Source organism: Dasypus novemcinctus, chromosome 31 (genome assembly GCF_030445035.2).
Source record: "Dasypus novemcinctus isolate mDasNov1 chromosome 31, mDasNov1.1.hap2, whole genome shotgun sequence".
Taxonomy (NCBI): Eukaryota; Metazoa; Chordata; class Mammalia; order Cingulata; family Dasypodidae; genus Dasypus; species Dasypus novemcinctus.
Window position 1 is genome coordinate 33,799,526 of NC_080703.1, and position 21,071 is coordinate 33,820,596.

Below are 21,071 nucleotides of genomic sequence, written 5' to 3' on the forward strand. Positions count from 1 at the left end.
TCCTCATTTTATCATACCATCATCTTCTTGCCTCCATGGTTTTTCTTTCCTTTTTGTTTTGTTTAGTTTTCTTTTCTTTTCTTTTCTTTTTTTCTCACCTCCATTTTTTTTTTTTAATGAATAATTGTGCTAAGTCTTACTGGGCATCCCTTGTATGTAATGGTTTACTTCTCCCTTGCTGTTCTCAGAATTTTCTCTTTATATTCAATGTTGAACATTCTGAGTAGTCTATGTCTTGGAGTATGTCTAATTGTATTTTTTCTTTTTTTTTTTTATTTTTTAAAAAGATTTTTATTTTATTTCTCTCCCCTTCCTCCCCCCACCCTTGTCTGCTCTCTGTGTCCATTTACTGTGTTCTTCTGCATTCACTTGCATTATCCAGTGGCACTGGGAAACTGCATCTCTTTTTTGTTGTGTCATCTTGCTGTGTCAGCTCTCTGTGAGTGCGGTGCCACTCCTGGGCAGGCTGCACTTTTTTCACGTGGGACAACTCTCCTTGTGGGGTGCACTCCTTGCATGTGGGGCATCCCCGTGTAGGCACAATGCTCCTTGCACACAGAAGCACTGCATGTGGGCCAGCTCACCACATGGGTCAGGAGGCCCTGGGCCCTCCATATGGTAGATGGATGCTCTATCAGTTGAGCCACGTACGCTTCCCTGTATTTTTTCTGATTGGGGTACACTGCACTTTAAATATAAATTATTTCGTGGGAGTTGGGAAATTTTCAGCTATTATTTCCTCAAATACTCTTTCTGCTCCTTTTCCCTTCTTCTCTGGAACTCTCATGGCACATATGTTGTTGTGTTTCATGTTATCATTCAACTCCCTGAACACTTGCTCAATTTTTTCCATTCTTTTCTCTCTCCGTTCCTTTGTGTCTTCAATTTCAGCTGTTTTGTCTTCTGTATCACCTAGTCTTTCTTCTCTCATTTCGAGTGTGCTAATGTATGTATGCCTTTAATATGTTTTTTTTTTGGTCATCTATTATCTTTCATTCCCATGAGCTCTATTAATTTTCTATTTATCTTTTAAAATTCTTCTTTGTGTTCATTCAGTGTTTTCTTGATGTGTGTTAGCTCTTTAGTCATATTGTCTTTCACCTCAATTTGGTTTTTGAAATTTACGTACCTCGATGATCAGTTGTTGCAAATCCTGTGTCTCTTCTGAGGCTTTGATATATTCCTTTTTTTGGGCCATTTCTTCCATTTTCTTAGTATGGCTTGTAATTTTTTGCTGATGTCTAGGCATCAGAGTATGATGGTGAGTTTATTCAGATGTTCAACTTATCTCTCTTTCATAGTGATTCAATGACTGAAAGCTATATGTTACTGCTGTTCTTAGATTCTTGGTTCAACCTGTTCTGGGTCTTTATGATTGTCCCTGATAGTTGCTCTAATCTGGGCCCTGGACCCAGTAATGGTTGCAGGCCTGTTTCCTAGGGCCTTGGGAAGGGCAGCTGTAAAGACCAGAGAAAGTCTTTCTTACTTACTTTTAATTTCCTTGGTCTGCCAGCGGATGGTGATCTTTGCAACTCTCTCAGTGCAAAGCCTTGTCAGAGTGTGTTTGGTGCAACATGGACCAGATCAGTGTGATAGAGGATCCTGCCTGGAGGCTAAGAGCCTCGTAATTCAGACCTTCTCAGAGGCAGTTCTCCAACCTTTGCTGGAAGTCCACTCCCTTTTCACTGGTAGGAAATAATTCCACTCTCCTCTGTATCCTCAACAGCCAGTCCCAGTCAGTAAACAGGTAAATTGAGAGGAGTGGATCTCTTTAGTCCCTTACCAGCCCCCAAGGCAAACAATGGTGAAGTTCCACCTGGAACGTAAGGGCTCATGGGACACAGCAGACCATATTTGTGATACAAAAGTGGAGTCAGTCTTGGGCTGTGTTCCTCTCTCTCTTCTTTCTTGGGGAGGTAGGACTCTTGAGGCCACTTTTGTCTGTAGCCACCAGTCCCCAAGTCCTGTGGATTCAAAAGTCCTTATTCTATAAGAACTATATTTTGCTGATACAACAACCTGAAAGAGTAATCAAAACAAAAGAAAACAACCCACTAATATCTCTTCTAAATATGGAAAAAATATCAACAAAGTTCTAGATAGAAAAATCCAGTATAATATAAAAATAATGTGTCATAAAGAAATGACATTTATCCCAGGGATGCAAAAAAAGATTTATCAAGTGTCAATTGAATATCATACTTTAAATCAATAGCATAAAAAGTAAAACCACAAGATCATGTCAATAGACAAGGAAGGGAAGCGGATTTGGCTCAATGAATAGACCATCTGCCTACCACATGGGAGATCCAGGGTTCAAATCCAGGGCCTCCTGGCCCACGTGATGAGCTGGCCCATGCGCAGTGCTGATGCATGCAAGGAGTGCCGTGCCACACAGGGGTGTCCCCCGCATAGGGGAGCCCCACATGCAAGGAGTGCGCCCCGTAAGGAGAGCCGCTCAGTGCAAAAAAAGCACAGCCTGCCCAGGAGTGGCTCCGCACACACATGTAACTGATGCAGTAAGATGACGCAGCAACAACAAAAAAGAGACACAGATTCCCAGTGCTGCTGACAAGAATACAAGCGGACACAGAAGAACACACAGCGAATGGACACAGAGAGCAGACAACTGGGGGGTGGGGGGTGGGGAAAGGGTAGAGAAATAAATAAAAAATGAATCTTTAAAAAAAAAAAGAGAGACAAGGAAAATGCCCGTAAAATCGAATATCTCTTTATGATAAAATTACTCCAAAAAAACAGAGGTATAGAAGAACCTCTCAACCCATTAAATTGCATTTATTAAAAAACTGACAGCTACCATGATTCTTAATGCTAAAAGACTAGATGGTTTTTCCCTAAGATCAGCAACAAGAGAAGGATGTTGGTCCTGGCCACTTCTACTCAACATTGTTATAATGGTTATAACCATTGTAATTAGAAAAGAAAAAGAAATAAAATGAATGCAGATTGGAAAGGAAAACAAAAATGTGTCTATACGGTGCAGGATGATACTGGCAGCTGTGGCTTTTGCAATTCTTTTCCTTTGTCCCTCTCTCTTCTGGGCAGTGTCCAGCCTTCCCCTGGTTCCCTGAACCCTAGAAGATTTTTTTCCAGGCATTTTCTGCCGTCCTCTAGCTATTTTTCTGGGAAAGAAGAGAGTTCCATGTCTTTCTAGTCTGCCATCTTCCCAGAAGTCCCCTTCTGTATCCTTTGATTCAAAATATGGAGCCAATGAATAACCCTCATACCAAGGTAACATGGGGCTTTTTCTTCCAGAATATCTTCCTCATCTTGGCTATTTCCTTCTTCTTTCCCTCTTTTTCATCTTTGCAGGCAAACATATCCCTAGAATTTGAAGCAAATGTAGACAGGGCAGTCCTAGAAAATAAACTGACTATTCTGCTTAGACTAGCAAGTTTGGATTATTTTGCAACACCTTCCACTAACCTTGCCAAATTGTCCTCAAATAAATATAGCTATGAGAACACACAGGAGAAACATGTCACAGAACACTTTGGCATGGCCAGTTTGGCAATTCAGTCCCCTCTGCAGAAGCTGTCATCTCTAGACATGTACCAGGATAAATAAGATAATTGCTGGCAGCACGATGTTTTTCCTTCTTCTGGTTACTATTTGGTCGGGAAAATCTCATGTCAGACTTTCATAAAACCGAAAATGTTTTTATCTTAAACTATGACTTTATTTTAATTGCAAAAAGCATGTCTTTTAAATTTCCAAGCTTCATTGTTCTCAGGCACTATTGCTCCATGGGTGACATCAGATGACCTGGACATTTGGATATTAAGGTCCTTTCCTACATTTCTAAAGAAACGTGCCCTTTGCTTCCATTCTTTTTGAGGAGAGATGGTGCTTCCTGAAGCTTTCTCCTGAGTCAATATATGAACCTCTCTCAAGTCAATATTTGTGCCAAGAGATGGCAGGATACCCCATTTGCCACTCTGCCTGCTTGTACCATCATGAGGAAAGTTCCGGGGGCAGCCCTACTCCCTAACTAGCCTTGTGTGACTGTGGGCAAAACTTTACTTCTCTGGGCTGTGGTTACCTTATCCATAGAAGGTAAATAGGGCTTGTGAGAACAATTTGCTATTTACGATTTGGGGCAACATTTTTAGCTCTATCATCTGTAAAATGGGGATAATAACAGCTTCTCTCTCACAGAGTAACTGTAATGATTAAACAAAACAATACCTACTGTACCTAGCACATAGTATGCCCTAGTTCTCCCAATATCGTAAACTCAAAATGAAATGATCCTTTGGTCAGTTCTCAATTATTTGGTGGTCTTTGAAGCTTCCAGGCAGTCCGCTGAGAAATTTCTTCATCACCTTGCTTGTTTTGTTTGCTTGTTTTTGCCTTCCTTCTAAGTTTTTGGCCACTTGGAGGCAGAGCGCCTACCATCAAAAACACTAACCTTTTGAATCATCATCACCAGCAGCCAATATGAAGAAACAAAATCCATCCGTGCACAGCTGTCTCTTGTTTGATTATTCTCCTGGAATAGAAAAAAATGTTTTAATTAGAAAATCAGCTCTTAAAATTTGAGCTGTAGAGTGAAAATATCAGAATTTGAAACAGCATTGAGATTGAGCAATTAAATCCTTGCTGTATCCCAAAAACATTGTGTTTTCAATTAAGAGATCATGGGACAAGGAATAAGAAGAGTCATCCCGGTTCTTCCTCCATCTAGGTGACTTTGACCAGGAACATGACCTCTCTGAGCCTTTTTCTTTAGTCTATGAAATGTGGTTCTTTGCCTGTGATGATCTTCTAAATCATTTGGTGTTGATTTCGTGTCACACAAGGAGGTAGAGGTGTAACCTGCTCAGCTAGCCCTCCTTGGGTTTGGATCCTGGCTCTGCCATTTACCAGCAGTGTGACCTTGGGCAAGCTGTTTTACCTCCCTGTGCCTTGGTTTCCTCATGCATAAAATGGAGATAATATTTCCACCTCATTTGGGTTATTGTGAAGATTGAATGTAAAGTGCTTACAACAGGTGTCTGGCATAGAGTGAACATGAACACTTGCCATTGTCTTTATCATTTTGTTGGATATCTCTAGAGAGAAGGACCTAGAAAAAAGGAAAAATCATTCCTAGCAATTTTGGTGTTTGGATTTTTCCATTTCAAGAACCCAATTCATTAACTACACATTTAGGAAATTAAGTCATTTCCTTTAATTTCTGGTGTATAATTTCCCTAACAGGCAGTCCATCAAATACTACTTTCCCCTCTAATTTCTGAATAGTAAAAGCTTGGATCTTATCTCTAGATGGTAATATTAAATTGGGTAACCACACACTTAGGGAATTCTGCCTCCCTTATTTGGAGACAGTGCCCCCACAGCAGAGTGCCACAAACATCCACATGCATGTATATTACCCGAGGAACTTGTTAAATGCAGATTCTGATTTATCAGTTCAAGGGCCATAAATTCGACATTCCTGATAAGTTTCTAGGTGGTGCTACTGCTGGGGAAGGTGGGGTGGGGAGACCTTAGATATCCACCAGTTTTTTAGGATGATGGGGGAAGAGAGCAGGCCTGCCGTAGCTAGGGACAAGCAGGTTGGAGGAGAGCAGGACTGTGGGAACCCATTTCTGGACTCCCTCTCTACCCGGTCTCGCCAGCTCTTTATTGAGTTATTGAAAAGTTTAAGAAAGAAAACAAAAGGGAGGGAAAAGACAGTCGAAATACCACCTACATCTCTTGATTTTCCTGACCTACAAAAAAAACATCATTGAACAGATCACACCCAGCGAGATGACCCATCTGCAGTGCTAAATCACCATCTTCAAGTCGTGCAGGTAGAAAACAATCTAATTCTCTCCCCTATTTCTGCTACTGGTACAGGACGTGTGAGGGGCAGATCCTAAACCAGATCCTCCTTGGAGGATGGTAGAGACCCTGTGGGTAATTGTGTCATACCAGCCGGGCCCGTTTAATGTAAGACTTTTTGGTAAATCTAATAGTATTCTGAGGACCTGAAAACCTCCCAAAAGTGCCTCGCCTACCTGAAAAAAATCCCACCTGCTATCATAACCAGGACTAAGGAAGATAAACTTTCCCAGGTAGAAATGTGTCTTCTCTAAATGAAGGAAATAATTGAATTGGCCTTGATCCTGCTTATATATTTTCACGGAAAAACATGGAAAATGTTAGCGAGATTCTATGAAAATCTAGATGAAGGGCAACAGTAGACCTACAGGCTGATCTGCATTAACACAGCATGTATTTTTGTCCATTTGAATAATTGCTGAGTATATAATATATTGAAAAGAAAACATGCTACCTTTTACAGTATGCTGTATAAAATTAATCCAATGACCCAAGGTTCATAATATGTCTTTTTAGTTGAGAAATTGGAAATCTCAAAATTTCTTTATCTACAAATTATATCCCAGTCCCAGGTCCCAGGGTTACACAAGATTCTCATGTGTTTCCTACTTTTGGAAGGTATATTTCACATTTGGAAACATAAAACAGAATGGGTCTTACATGCTACTTTATGTGTTTTGTTTTGTTATGTTTTTCCAAAATGTGGGTTCGCACAGTGGCAACAAAAATAAATATTATGCTCTGAACTTTTGCACAAGAGAAATCTAATCCTGGAAGTAAACATCTCTTCCCTTTTATGTGCACTTGTGGCACTTTAATATGAAAGTTTCTGCAACAGCTATACTTTTTCTAATATCCTAAATGGAATCTCTGGGGCCTTTAGAGTAATTACCTCCAAGTTTGAGTCATCCAACCTGAGGAGGCTCTGATCAAGTTCAGCATGAATTATGGAAAATCAAATGACAGTTCCTAGGGGAGGATTCCACGGGGTCCTCTGGAAAGTACTTTCCCAGTCTTTGGGGCATCTGGTCAGTGTTCCAAAAGTCAGGTGCTCCTATGTGGTTAAATAATCAATTGTAAGGCGTTGTCTGTGAACCTACTCACTGCCGTGTTTTTATGCGGCCAAGTGGAGTTTCCACCATGGTCTTCAGACTCACACTTCATTATTTGGTTGTTTTACTTTGTTTCAGGCCAAGCTGCAAAATAGATGAATGTGTAGCCCATTTAAATGTTCTAAACACTTACTTTTAAAAATGTTAATGGCTCTAACTCATTATCACAAGATTATCTTTATAGTTTCCTGTTTCAGAATAATCATTTGAGGTTTCTATATCCATGATGATTGTTTTTCATTAGGATCGTGAGGGCTTAATGGAATATATGGGAAAACTGGAGAAGTGGGAGCAGCCTGATAAGGAAAAGATTAGGTTCTCTCTTAGCAGCTCCCAGATCACTCCCACTTAATGGACTGAGAATCCCTGCCAACGAAACAAGAGAAGCCCTCTGTGATAACAAACTTCAATTCATTGCCACTCAGGAGCAGAGAAGTCCAGTCTCAAAAAGAAGGAAAATTAACGGGCAGTACTTAATGAAAAAAAGACAAAACTCTCGAGCAATAGAAGGCAGCCCACCTGAACAAAGAGCCTAATTTTGCAGGACCTTGCCAATGAGAAGATACTGCTGAAGGTGCATTTCATCGAACTGGACAAAGGCTGCACGAGCCTTATCAGAACCTGGTTTATAAAGTCTCAAGTGTGAAACAGCCAAGTTAATCTCTAGATGAGTGCACCCCAATTTGAATGTTTGAGCATATACGTAACCCCGCCCCGGTGTTCTATTCATTCGTTCATTCGTTCATTACATACAAGCATAAATACAATATTAATAAAGCTTAACTTCTGGTTAAAGTTTTTATAGAAATATAAATAGGAGTTCATTATCTTCTTCCTCAACCCCAGTGTCATCTTTCTTTGCAGACCTCTGCTCTAGACCTTGAAATAGCTTCGTAACACTTTGAAGAGAGAAGCAGGAAAGAAGGAGAAGTTTGGGGAAAGCAGTGTAGGGACCAAGAGAAGATGAGAAAAGACACTTAACCTGAGCAGCAAGAGGACAGGGCAAGGGCAGGAGGGGGGTGGAAGGGAGGGGAGCTGGATTCTCACAGGGCTGTGGAGCAGAGGAAGGCAGAAGTGAAGAGCTCAGAATCGATTCCATTCCTCTCAAGTCAAGGAGCATCTCTTAGTGTCCCAGGCCCCCCATTCCAGACCCAGAAGCATAAAGCCAGCTACTCGGGAGCGCACAAATGTAAACAGATGAATCCACAACAACAGTATATGGCAACACATTCTAAAGAGAAACACGGGAACCAGTCGACTTCCCGAACGCCAACCCTTATTTTCTCATTTATTAAAATGCCAGAAACAATACCTATTTCTTGGTATTGTTATGCAAATGAGATGAACTAAGGTATGAAAAGTGTTTAGGGTGCTACCTGGCGCACAGCAGTTGCTCAATTAATAATATTTTTTATTTAGCGTGCCTAGGCTGGCATAGAGTGAGAACTCAGTAAATTTTAGCTGTCACTAACATTTCCACTGTTTTTATGATGATGCATGTCATGTACCTTGTACGCCATAACAAATACAGGTTTTCTTCCTTTCTCATCCTCCCTACCTGCAATTCCTTTAGAAGGCAGTGACCTGGTAGCTCTCCTCCCCACCTGTGACCCGTGCACATCCCAATGGCCAGAATATTCCCCTCAATTCTGCAGGTTGAAATAGTGAAGTGGTATTCTGGTCACAATTTCAAGAGCTATCTGAGTCTTCATATTGGGAATACTATTAAAATAACATGCCCAAAGGAGGCCTCAAAAGGACTGCGTGGTTATATATTATCATTACAAGTAAGAAGTTTTAATTTTCTTTTTTTTTTTTTAAGATTTATTTATTTATTTCTCTCCCCTTCCCCCCCACCCTGGTTGTCTGTTCTCTGTGTCTATTTGCTGCGTGTTCTTTGTCTGTTTCTGTTGTTGTCAGCGGCACGGGAATCTGTGGTTTTTTTTGCTGTGTCATCTTGTTGTGTCAGCTCCCTGTGTGGGCGGCACCATTCCTGGGCAGGCTGCACTTTCTTTCGCGCTGGGCGGCTCTCCTTTTGGGGCGCACTCCTTGCACACGGGGCTCCCCTACACAGGGGACACCCCTGCATGGCACAGCACTCCTTGCACGCATCAGCACTGCGCCTGGGCCAGCTCCACACGGGTCAAGGAGGCCCGGGGTTGGAATCACGGACCTCCCATGTGGTAGACGGACACCCTAACCACTGGGCCAAGTCCGCTTCCCGAGAAGTTTTAATTTTCAAATGAAGAAGATCTCACCACAGAACAAGGGAAAGGCTATGTGTTGAGGACCCAAAGTGAGCTGGGAGGGTTCAGAAGGTTTGTGGAGGGTGGAAAAGGGAGGGCGCAGATGTACCTTCCCACCAGCTGGTCATTGTGCATTTGATACCTATGACTGCTAGGAGTGAAAAAGGAAGGGGACACGTCAAGCACAGATGATAGTTCTGCTCAGTGCTAGCACTTGCATATAGGCTCTCTCGTGTCATTTTCACACCAACACTGAGCCGCTTTCACCCCAGTTTCCTGTGAGATGGAGCAAAGTCACGTAACGCTACCATCACAGTTCTTAAAAGCTGGTGAGAGTGAGTTTTAAAAAAACAGTCAACAATTGGACTTCTCCCTGTTTTGGAGGAGTCTCCTTTCCCTTGCCCAAACATCCCAGCTCACATCTTCCGGCATCAGCTGGGCAGGTGCTTCCTCATAGACGCCTTGGTAAGTGGAAGTCAAGGGCCAGACAGGCTCTGCAGCTTCAGGACTATTGAAGATGCCCAGGCAAGGCACGGCCACCATGGACTGTCCAAAGGCATCGCTGCCCTCTGATGACCAGCCCACCCTGCCCAGCTGTTACTAGACTGACAGGACAGAGCCAGCGTTCCAGAGGCCCTGAAGGACGAAAGGAAGCACCGGCCATCTCACCCTGGCATCTCTTGTGGAGCTCTGTGCCAGCCACACGCCAGGGCAGTAAACAGTGAGCTACGCCTGTGGTTTAGGCAGGGCATTTCAATGATACAAATGCCAAGGAGAAAACAGTTTGGTGGCCGGATAAAATAGTCATTTAGCTGCCCTTCCTCTCCTCTCTGTTCACAGAACGTGCCTTTGTCTGTGCTGCAGCATCTGCTTACAGCCGAGCTGCCTTTTGTGGCAGAACTTTTTTTTTTTAGATTTATTTTTTATTTATTTCTCTCCCCTCCCCGCCCCCTCAGTTGTCTGCTCTCTGTGTCCATTGGCTGTGTGTTCCTCTGTGTCTGCTTATATTCTTGTCAGCGGCACTGGGAATCTGCGTTTCTTTTTGTTGTGTCATCTTGCTGTGTCAGCTCTCCGTGTGTGCAGTGCCATTCCTGGGCAAGCTGCACTTTTTTCGCATTGGGTGGCTCTCCGTATAGGGTGCACTCCTTGCGCATGGGGCTCCCCTACATGGGGGACACCCATGCATGGCACAGCACTCCTTGCACGCATCAGCACAGCACATGGGCCAGCTCACCACATGGGTCAGGAGGCCCTGGGTTTGAACCTTGGACCTCCCACGTGTAGGCAGATGCTCTATCCGTTGAGCCAAATCTGCTTCCCATGTTGCAGAGCTTTGATGCTAACAAGTTACAGATGACTGTCTTTTGCATCAAGCACATTATTGCTCAGTAAATCAAAATTCCTGGATAAATTTAAGACTGCATGGCTCTCTTGAGCTTCAGGAATATTTTAATCTGCCTATATTATGTTTGATTATTTCCAAATAATATTTATTAAGGCTCTGTCAGCGGCGGACTTGGTCCAGTGGTTAGGGCGTTCGTCTACCACATGGGAGGTCTGAGGTTCAAACCCCAGGCCTCCTTGACCCGTGCGGAGCTGGCCCATTAGCAGTGCTGATGCGCGCAAGGAGTGCCCTGCCATGCAGGAGTGTCCCCCGCATAGGGAAGCCCCACGTGCAAGGAGTGCGCCCCGTAAGGAGAGCCACCCAGCGCGAAAGTGCAGCCTGCCCAGGAATGGTGCCGCCCACACGGAGAAATGACACAACAAGATGACGCGGCAAAAAGAAACACAGATTCCCTTACCCCTGACGACAATGAAAGCGGACAAAGAAGACACAGCAAATAGACATGGAACAGACAACCAGGGTGGGGGGGGGGGGAGAAATAAATAAATAAATAGATCTTTTAAAAAAAAAGGCTCTGTCATGTAAAGGCACTGTGCTTAGAGCTGTAGAGATTGAGAGATGGATAAATTGCCTAGAATTCAGTAAAGGGGAAAAAAAAGATGTATACATCCTTGACATAAAACAAGGAGAACGTGGTTAGTTCTTATTTTACAGAAGAGCTGTAGACAAATAGTACAGATATTCAGGAGTGAGATCCCAAGTGGCAGAGCAGTTTGCCCAAAGCTAATAAATGACAAAGGCAGAATTTGAACCCTAACCTATTAGTCAGCAGAGCCCATATTCTTAACCAGCATCCCATCCTGCCTCTAAAGAGCAGAACAGTTTTCATTTCCACCAGCAGTTTGGGGGAGATACTGCTATTGGCAGTAGAATATCTGCATTGAGTTGGTTTCAGTACTGATGAGTCCTTCTCATGACTGACCAGGATAAGAAAATAAACAGGGAATCCATGCCTAGGAAATATTTTTCTCTTTGCAAATTACCAGATTATTAAGGGACAATAAATATTATTTAGGACATTGTAGTAGGCACTATAAGTGTTAAAAAAAAAAAAGAAAGGAAATTATTTAGAGATGTGAATAATTGTACTATAAGGTAGGACATGAAGGGAGGGAGTTACATAGAAAGTGTTACGGGGGTCTGGAGGGAGGACAGGTTGCTTCAAGAAAGCTTAAACGATGAGTTAGGCTTTGAAGATTAAGGATCAAATCTGTGTCTTTGTTATTATGATGTTTGACCCACCGAGATAATCAAGCCAATTCTGATGATGATCAACAGGCCAGCCTTAAATGAAATGGCCAGTTCACCAGAATCTCTCTCCCACCTGACTTGCACAGCAGCTCGGATTCCAGTATTAGAGATTCATTCCTCAGACTGAGGCCTTTCACTTTCCAGGCGTTCTCTTTAAAACACAACTTCTGCCAGGAGGACTGACTCATGTCAGGCTCTCCACCGTTAGCAGAGGGATGTGAAGTCATTCAGCAAACCCCTCTCTTTGGGGACTGCTCTTTGAAAGCCATGTTTAGAGGGCCCTTGAGTTTCAAGGATGGGCAAGGGAAAGAGGGACATTTTTGTTGCATAAATAAAGGGGTAACACTGAGTGCTTGCAATGTGCCAGGTTCTGTTCCAAGACCTTTTTATATGCCTACCTCTTTAGTCATCACAACAATAGTATATCCCCATTTTGTAGATGAGGAAACCAAAGTACAGAGAAGTGAAGTAGCTTGCTCAGGGTCTTAAAGACATTTTTAAATAGGTGAACTGCCCTGCAGTGGCGATGGGGCACCCAAGCTCCAGTGTGGGAATAGCAAGTTCTTAGGAAGAGAGAGAAAGGGGAGGGGAAGGGGTCTAAAAGGAAAGGGGAGGTCATTGAAAGCAAGGAAAGGGGAGGTCATTGAAAGCAAGGAAAGGGGAGGTCATTGAAAGCAAGGAAAGGGGAGGTCATTGAAAGCAAGGAAAGGGGAGGTCATTGAAAGCAAGGAAAGGGGAGGTCATTGAAAGCAAGGAAAGGGGAGGTCATTGAAAGCAAGGAAAGGGGAGGTCATTGAAAGCAAGGAAAGGGGAGGTCATTGAAAGCAAGGAAAGGGGAGGTCATTGAAAGCAAGGAAAGGGGAGGTCATTGAAAGCAAGGAAAGGGGAGGTCATTGAAAGCAAGGAAAGGGGAGGCCATTGAAAGCAAGGAAAGGGGAGGTCATTGAAAGCAAGGAAAGGGGAGGTCATTGAAAGCAAGGAAAGGGGAGGTCATTGAAAGCAAGGAAAGGGGAGGTCATTGAAAGCAAGGAAAGGGGAGGTCATTGAAAGCAAGGAAAGGGGAGGTCATTGAAAGCAAGGAAAGGGGAGGTCATTGAAAGCAAGGAAAGGGGAGGTCATTGAAAGCAAGGAAAGGGGAGGTCATTGAAAGCAAGGAAAGGGGAGGTCATTGAAAGCAAGGAAAGGGGAGGTCATTGAAAGCAAGGAAAGGGGAGGTCATTGAAAGCAAGGAAAGGGGAGGTCATTGAAAGCAAGGAAAGGGGAGGTCATTGAAAGCAAGGAAAGGGGAGGCCATTGAAAGCAAGGAAAGGGGAGGCCATTGAAAGCAAGGAAAGGGGAGGTCATTGAAAGCGAGCGACCTCATTGATGTAAAGGTTCTGTATGGGGCCAGGTGGGGATGGAAATGAAGGTGGTGGCCATGAGGCTGATGGCGGTAGAGCTGTTGATGGTGAGAATGAGGTAGCTATATCTAGTGATATGACTTTTTTTAATGAATAATGTTATTTATATCATATTTCTCTTTGGCTAGAAAGTGATATATATGGTCATGCCCATGATATGGATTAGTTACACCTCCACACCTGAACAGTACTTATTTACTAAATACTTTCACATACAATATTTCACTTGATCCCTATTATAATGCCCTTTTACAAATGGAAAACAAACTGAGTTCTACAGAGAGGCAGGGATTTTCCCAAACCTTAGACCCTTCAGCCATAAATGGTAGAGCTGGAGCTCAGACCTTCCAACCTCCTCCATTCCTCTCTCCTAAACAGGGTTTCCTCCAGGGCTTGACAGGGTTCCAACCCATCATCTTTTCCCTTTTCAAGTATTTCCGTTGAGAACTGCAAGCCAAGGGGTTCTAGCAAAGGGAAAATTCAAGTCTCGTTTTTCAAGGCGGGTTGGGTTTGGATCTTGGGAAGGACCCTTGGTGTGCCAGGAGGGTGGGATCAGTGTAGCTGTAGAGACCAGAAGCTCCCCCTCTGGGCTCTGGCAGAGAAAGCACCATTGACATGGAGCCGATTGGCACTGACATTAGATGGGTGATGGTAGATGCGGGGGAGGCGGCCTGTGTGTTAAATCAGCAGGGTCAAGCCTGCCAAGTAAGACGTGGGCTCAGCTCAAGAGAAGGACCCACCTGGGGAGCCCAGCGTCCCAAGGCTGAGATAGAATTGTGACCTGAAGGAAGCTTGAAAGGATTACAGATAGTTGTTTTGCCTGGGACTGTTCAGTTTTGTCTTAGGTATGAAAAAAAAGGACCCAAAAGCTGCTTCAATTAAGCTTCTATAGTTCTTCCCAGATACCAGGAAGGAGGCTCTCGTCTTTGAACTGTCTAGAGACTGGATAGAAGATCCCAAGGAAACCATTTTCTTAACTTCTTAACTAGCATATGATTGAAAGCCTTGAGTACGCATTGGCTCGTGAACTAAAAGAGTAATTGTGTGGATGTGTGGGGCAATTGCTTCTCCTACCCCTTAGTCCATGAGCTTGAGTCTCCTTTCCACTGACCTGTCTCTTTACCTTCTCACGTCAATGTTGTCACTGCAGTTCTGGCCAATACCCTGAACCCAAGGGTGAAGGAGCACTACTTAGACAACCTACTTTTCTAGAAGAATATTCAAAACCCACAACTCCAAACTTTCAGACGCAACCCATCTCCCTTGCCACTGTAACAAGCACCTCCAGTGAGGCTACCAAAATATATATGTATAAGGGATGAGCCATGCTTTCAAAGACATCTGAACTAGATTGAAGCTTATAATCTTTGGCAATGAGAAACAGCTTTAACTGAACTAAAGAAGGTCAGGTTTTAGAGTTAGAAGACTGGGCTGAGTTCAGATCTATCATGTACATCCATGTCACTCTCTAAGCCTCAGTCTCCACATATGTAATATGAGGATACTAATTCTATCTATCTTCTGCCCACCCCCATGTCACATGTAAGGTTCTTATCTGGGTGCTAGGGACCCAGGAATGAGCATGATTAGTCACTGTTCTCATGGTACTTGCATGTCTAGTAGGACACACAAGAAAGTTCTCAGTGCTGATAAGTATTATGAAGAATATAAACTAAGATGGTGTATTAGTCAGGGTTTTCTAGGGAAACAATCAAAAAGGGATATCTGTCGATAGTAAGAGATTTATCAGAGTCTCTCACGCAGCCGTGGGGATGCACAAGTCCAGGTTCCCCAGGTGGCTGCAACCAGGAGCTCCGATGCAAGTCCAATGAAGGCTCTTAATGAGTTCTGGGAGACGTTGGCTGTCCAAAGACAAGCTGGGAAATTCTCAATGCTGGAATCACTTCCCCTTTTAAGGCATTCAACTGATTGGGTTAAGCGTCACCCATTGCTGACGGCAATCTCCCTGATTGATGTAATTATAACCAGCTATCTATGATTTACCACTGCAGTAAAGTCAATGGTGACTAAAGTCCATAAATGTCCCTGTATTACAGTTAGCCCAGAGCTTCCTTGACCAAACAACTGGGCACAATTACCTGGCCAAGTTGACACAATAGCCTAACCATCACAGATTACGGTATGATAGGAAATGGTTGGAGAGCTGCTTCTAAATTTAGCGATCAAGAAAGCTGGCTCTGAAACCTAAACAACAGGATTATGTAAGAATTTAGAAAGGTGCTGGGATTTTCCAGGCAAATGGAAGAGCTCTGTAAAGCCCCTGTGGTGGGCATAAGCTACACATGTTAGAAGACAAGGAAGGAAGCCCACGTGGCTAGAGGATAGCGAGCAAAGAGCAGGGCCACGCAAGAGGAGTTCAGCCAGAGAGGAGCTCAGTGGGATAGGCTGGGCCAAGGACTCAAGACATTTTTCCAGGAGAGATTTTAAGTTGCTGTGAGATTTTAAGCAGCACAGTGATACACTCTGATTTATATTTTTAAAAGCTCACGCTGGCTGCTGTGTGAGCAGTAGATTGTAGGTGGATGAAAGTGAGAACAAGCAGGCCAGTTATGAATAAAAATGAAAAACTTTCAAAGTACTAATCAAATGATAGTGATTAATAGGTCAACTGCTACTCCTCAAACTAAGGCAGGCAATGAGAACGTATCAGAAGGTTGGAAAAAGCAGATGAAGGGCTCCTATATTTTTAGGCTCTTTGTCAATCGAGCAGGGAATATCCTGGGAGGTTCATAAGGTAAAATAAAAGTGTCCAGCTCATACCTGGCCCCTGGTAAATGCTCAACCAGTGATCAATCTCTTTACTGCATGACTCAGAAATAAAAATCAGTTGGTATGTACATAGCCTGAGATTTAGCAAGGCTATGCTTTATGGGTTGAAATAAAACAATAAAATGGACATTAGAAATGTCATCCAGAATGTCCTGTTGCTATACAATAATAATCCTGGATCACATGTGCCCCTAATACCAAACATGGTTTGAGGGCTGAGTGCCTAGTATTGACCTTTTAATGCAACCCAAACACTCTTAGGATGAATGCTCTGAAATCCCAGCCTACTCAGCTCTTCCCCCGCCCCCACTCTGTCCTGATCCTATTTCCTCAGCGTTAGCTGTTTTCTAAGATATGAGTTGGCTTTTGTGTCCTGTAATAGTTGAGCATTTTAATAGAATGCACTTTCTTGAAGGAAAGATTTATTTTCTGTCTTCTTTAAGGAAATTTCTAGAGATACATTGTAGGTGACGTTAATGGGATCGATGTTTCTGTTTTTCTTTTGCAAAAGAGCCCTTCAGTGCTGTGCCATTCAAAGCCTTTAGAATTGTGGTTATCAAATGGAGACTCAGGCACTCAAGTCTAAACTCCCTTGAGACACACCGCCCAGTGTGTGTCTAGTTCTTTTAGTAGCGGTTCAGATGTCCCTAGCTAAGCAGCTATTTTCTTTTATTCTATTTCTTTATTTGCATAATAACTGACAAATTTAATTGGTTCATTGTCTTGGTGTCTAGCTTGTGAAGTATTAAAAGCCAGATGTTCGCTGGGATCCATTAGAGAAGAAAGGGTTCACATTTCAGGTGAAGAACAAGATATTATCCTTTCTAAAGACTTCCCCTTTTAAAGATTTATTTCTCCTGCTGCGTGCTTCATGTTACAGATCATCCTCAAAACAATAGGCTTTTTGAGTAAACACATATTTACACCCCTACCTGAAATCTATAGGATTACAGCCAATTAACATCCGACTTTCAATGCTTCACTCACTAGACCTCAAACCATTATTGATTTTTTGCATTATAATGTAAGGTACTTCAGAGCCGTGGAAAACATGAGAGTCTGAGAAGGAGACTGCATATCCCAAACCTTCCAACAATTTGTTTTCCTACCTGAGATTTGTCGCTTCATGCTGTGTATCTCAAATGCTTTTGGGTATCAGACTCACCTGCAGAACTTGGCGAAACTATGAATGCCCAGGCCCCATAAGCCTGGGCCAAGCTCTTCAGGTGATTCTGATAACCACAAAAATTTGAGAACCATTAGTCGAACTTTTGTAGACTTTTTTTTTTTTTTTTGAAAAGTTGTGAGTTTACAAAACAATCATGCCTGCCAACCTCTGGGGATTTTGGTATCTCTGAAAAAAGACATATCCCCTTGGTTTGAGTTTGGGGGCAATCAAAGATTTATGGACTTTGGGCATAGAAATAGAAGGTAATTCCTGAAAAGCCTTGTTGCCAATCACAATCATGTAGTTGTTCTTACTAGCCACAGCATCCCTGCTAGGCCCAATCTGGGGAGGCTGGGGTAGCAGATGTCCCTGCCCTCTGTGGGAATGTGTCCCCGTTCTTGGGGGGGATAAGAATCAAGAATCCTTAAATAAATCCCTTGAGTTTTCCCACAGCCCAACCAGGGCTTCTCGACCCCCAGGTTTCCTAGCAGCACTGCCACCAATAAAACTGCCAATTAAGCAACTAAATGTCATTATCATAAATGTAATTACAGACAGTAATTATGAGCTTGTGAAAGGAGCCCTTTCCCCAAACCATCCCAGCCATTTTTCTTAGGAAAATGGGAGGCCCTCTTACGCCTACCCCACCCCAAATGTAACCTTCCTTTCTTAGAAGTAACTCGCCTTCTTGTTTCATCCAAAAGCTAGAACGTTGTAGCATGTTTTAAGGGGAGCTTACTTATTGGTCAAGTTAGGCTATTTCCAGCCACAGCGTTGCCATATATTGTGTTGACTATTTGTTATTGTTTACAGTCTTCTCCTAGAATAGAAATAGAAGAGCGAATGGGCTTTGGAATTTTCACACAGTAACCTAAAGTCCCAAAAGGGTAGATGCAACTTCCAAAAGTGACTGAAAGTAGTTTATACTTCTAGCAAAACCATTCTAACCAATATCAGCTGTACACATCTGGTAATTTCAGAGAGGGAGCTTATGAAAACCTAGAACACTTTTATCCCTGTATTAACTAATATAAAGATCATTTTGAAAGTTTAAAAGATAAATTAAAATTCCTTGTACAATGCACAGCCCAGGATAAATTTGTCTCTCTAACCACCAGGGAGATGGATATCCATGCTCCTTTGGTAATGTCATTATAAAAGAAAATTCACATATAAATTACCATCTTTCACTCACTGTATATGATCATTTTAAAAGTCCAGACTCTATATTTTATTTTTTCTACTTTTGTAAATCAGTAGCCTACACATTTCTGGAAATGTATATGGATGATCAGATGGATTGTTTTTTTAATGTGTACACTATGCATGCAAATAGATATACATTTATCTATGTATATGTATTAACATGCTCATTTTTACTCTCTACTTTATACCCATGTACAATAAAGATATTCAAGGAGGTAAAAATTACTACCAGAGAAAGTTTTCATTTTACTCTTCTATTTTTGCCTATTTTCTAGAGGGCAGACCCTCAAGTTCCAATAAATTGAATAGAAACACAATCAAGTATGCCTAAATAATGAACTGCCTGATACCCCAACCAAAGAGATTGTAGGGCTATTTGTTCCATCATTGGCGCTCTTAATTGGCCTCACAAGCAAAGCACGCTGCTTTCCTTCATCTGCTCTCAGCGCCAGTTTGGGAAGACATCGACACCATTTGCAAAGTTTCTGTTTGTAAGCCCCTTGGCTCTTTCCTTGGGCATCCGGGGCAGTGGCAATCAGGAGAACGGGGCCGTCAGCTTCAGCCAGGGCCAGCTGAGCAAGTCCCACTTAAGGAACAGGGTGCCCCTCAGGTCAGCCTGTGCTAAAACCCAAGTCAAACGAGGCTGAGCCTGTGTGTTTAAGTCCTGTCCATGGCCAGCCCTGACCCTCGGCCTCAAATGGTCACCTAAGTCGGTGTGAACTTGCTCTTGGGCTTTTGCTGTGGAAGCGGGACTGGCGCAAAGCACAGCCTTCCCCCGCAGGAACGAAAGTCTCTCTAGGTCCTAAAAATAAAGAGGGAATGCGTTGGTTACTCCAGCAGGCAATCCAACAGTGGTGGCTAAGTGCCCGAGGCTGACAAATTCTGCGTCTTATCACTGTCTTCAAGTGAAGGTGCATGGGAATGCTGTCAGCCCCCAAAGAATTGAGAAACAACTTGCCTTCCAAATCTCTGCGTCTCAACAAAATCTTGGCAATGCCCACAGCTCGTCATCTCGTGTTTTCATCCCTCCAGAAAATGGCCTTCCAGCCTGGGACAAACCGAAGCGTTGTCCAGACCGAGACCACGACTGGGAGCTAGTAGGAATGTCTGACTCCTGCCTGCACAGGAAGAGCCATTCAGAGAGGCGGAGCTCGCTGAAAAATGAACAGTCGTCGCCACATCCCATCCACGCCACTTGGCCCAGCTCGATCTTCCACCTGGATCACGAGGACGGGAGCGACCAGAGTGTCTCAAGCGCCCAGACCTTCCAAACGGAAGAGAAGAAATGTAAAGGTAATCCGATTTTTATTAGCCCATGTCAAGTGTTTCAAGAAGCAACAGACTCCGTGTTGTACCTGTGGGCTCGTCTCCGTTCGTTCTGATACGTGACATCCGTGTGTCTTTATCCCCAGCTCTTCTTTTACGTGTAAATAAATAAGTAGGTTCCAAAGGAAAGCAGTCCATTTCAGTTTTGTGTTATTGGGGGACTGGGGAAGATGTTTTTACTTCTCTAATGAGCAGAAGGGTTGTTAGTTTTTGGCTTTAATTCCACTCTGGAATCTGAGTAGAAACAGACATTGCTGTGGTTAGATAACCGCTTGCTTAGACGCGTGTGTGCGGGCACGAGTGGGTTTGTGGGGGGCAGGTGCACTGCTTTTTCCAATTGCGCCAGTAGCTAATTGGCTCTCAATACTTCCCTCTAATGTAAATAGACAAGCCAGCCTCAAAGAGAGGTTTTAAGTTGTTTTCTTTTATTCATTACCTCCTATGTCATTATCCTGAAAGGGGAGATTATGGTGTTAGGAGGTTGTCACCTCATGAAAATAAATAAATAAATCAGGTAAACTGGCCTCAGTTCCTGATTGCATTAGATTTAACTGGTCTTTTCCTCAGGTTCCTTCCACCCTGACAGATGGCTTTGTGCTGATCACTTGATTGTCTTAGGGCTCCCCCAAAATCTTTGCTTCTTAAATCGATTTCTGTGATCAGAGGTCTATGTTCATATAACATCCCACTCTTTTTCCATCTAATTTTGTTTTTAAAAGGTCGTTTAAAATGTGTCACACCAATGCAAAGAGGGGTGATGTATGAGACCTCTGTGTGATGTTATGTATGTTTATTTTGTAAGTTCGCAATCTTTACTATCCACTTATTGTTTGTGTGTTCATGTATGGATGATATACTTCAACAACAAAAAAATGTATAGAGAGACCTGGAAAAAAAAAAAAGGTTGTTTACATTTTTCTTTAAGGATTTTAATTCATGATAAAGTTTGAAATTGTGTAGTTAAAAATTTTGGTAATCAAATGCCAGGATATATTAATGAAAGTTTGTCAAGACTCCTCTATGTGAGCTGTGAAGGACTTTTGCAAACTGTCCTCATTTGAATATAAACACATGATTATATTTATCTCTCTTGCAAAAAAAAAAATTTGGTCCTTTAGCTTTTTCTGAAGATACCTTCAAAGCTCCTTGGATCTACCAATTGACCTGGGAAGTTGAATGTGCAGGTTTTTCCAGATAAAAATAGGATTATTGAAAAATAATAATAGAACAGTGGTGTGAGCTCTGAGTTGAGTGCATTCAAAACTGTACATGTTCTTAGAAACTGTTTGTGCCTGAACTGTCTCTCATCTTTAT

At 42.8% G+C, this 21,071-nt stretch overlaps 1 protein-coding gene across 14 annotated transcripts in view; it reads left to right on the forward strand.

The window, feature by feature from the left end:
* The window catches only part of THRB (thyroid hormone receptor beta), a 468,309-nt gene that overhangs the window by 329,288 nt on the left and 117,950 nt on the right, over positions 1-21,071 (forward strand). For 9 of the 14 annotated variants that reach the window (XM_058290895.2, XM_058290890.2, XM_058290894.2 and 6 more), the window contains one exon: positions 19,464-19,724. The exons of the other annotated variants lie outside the window; for them this stretch is intronic. In XM_058290895.2, the coding sequence (XP_058146878.1) occupies positions 19,464-19,724 (261 nt within the window). The remainder of the gene's footprint in view (positions 1-19,463; positions 19,725-21,071) is intronic. 14 annotated transcript variants of the gene reach the window in all.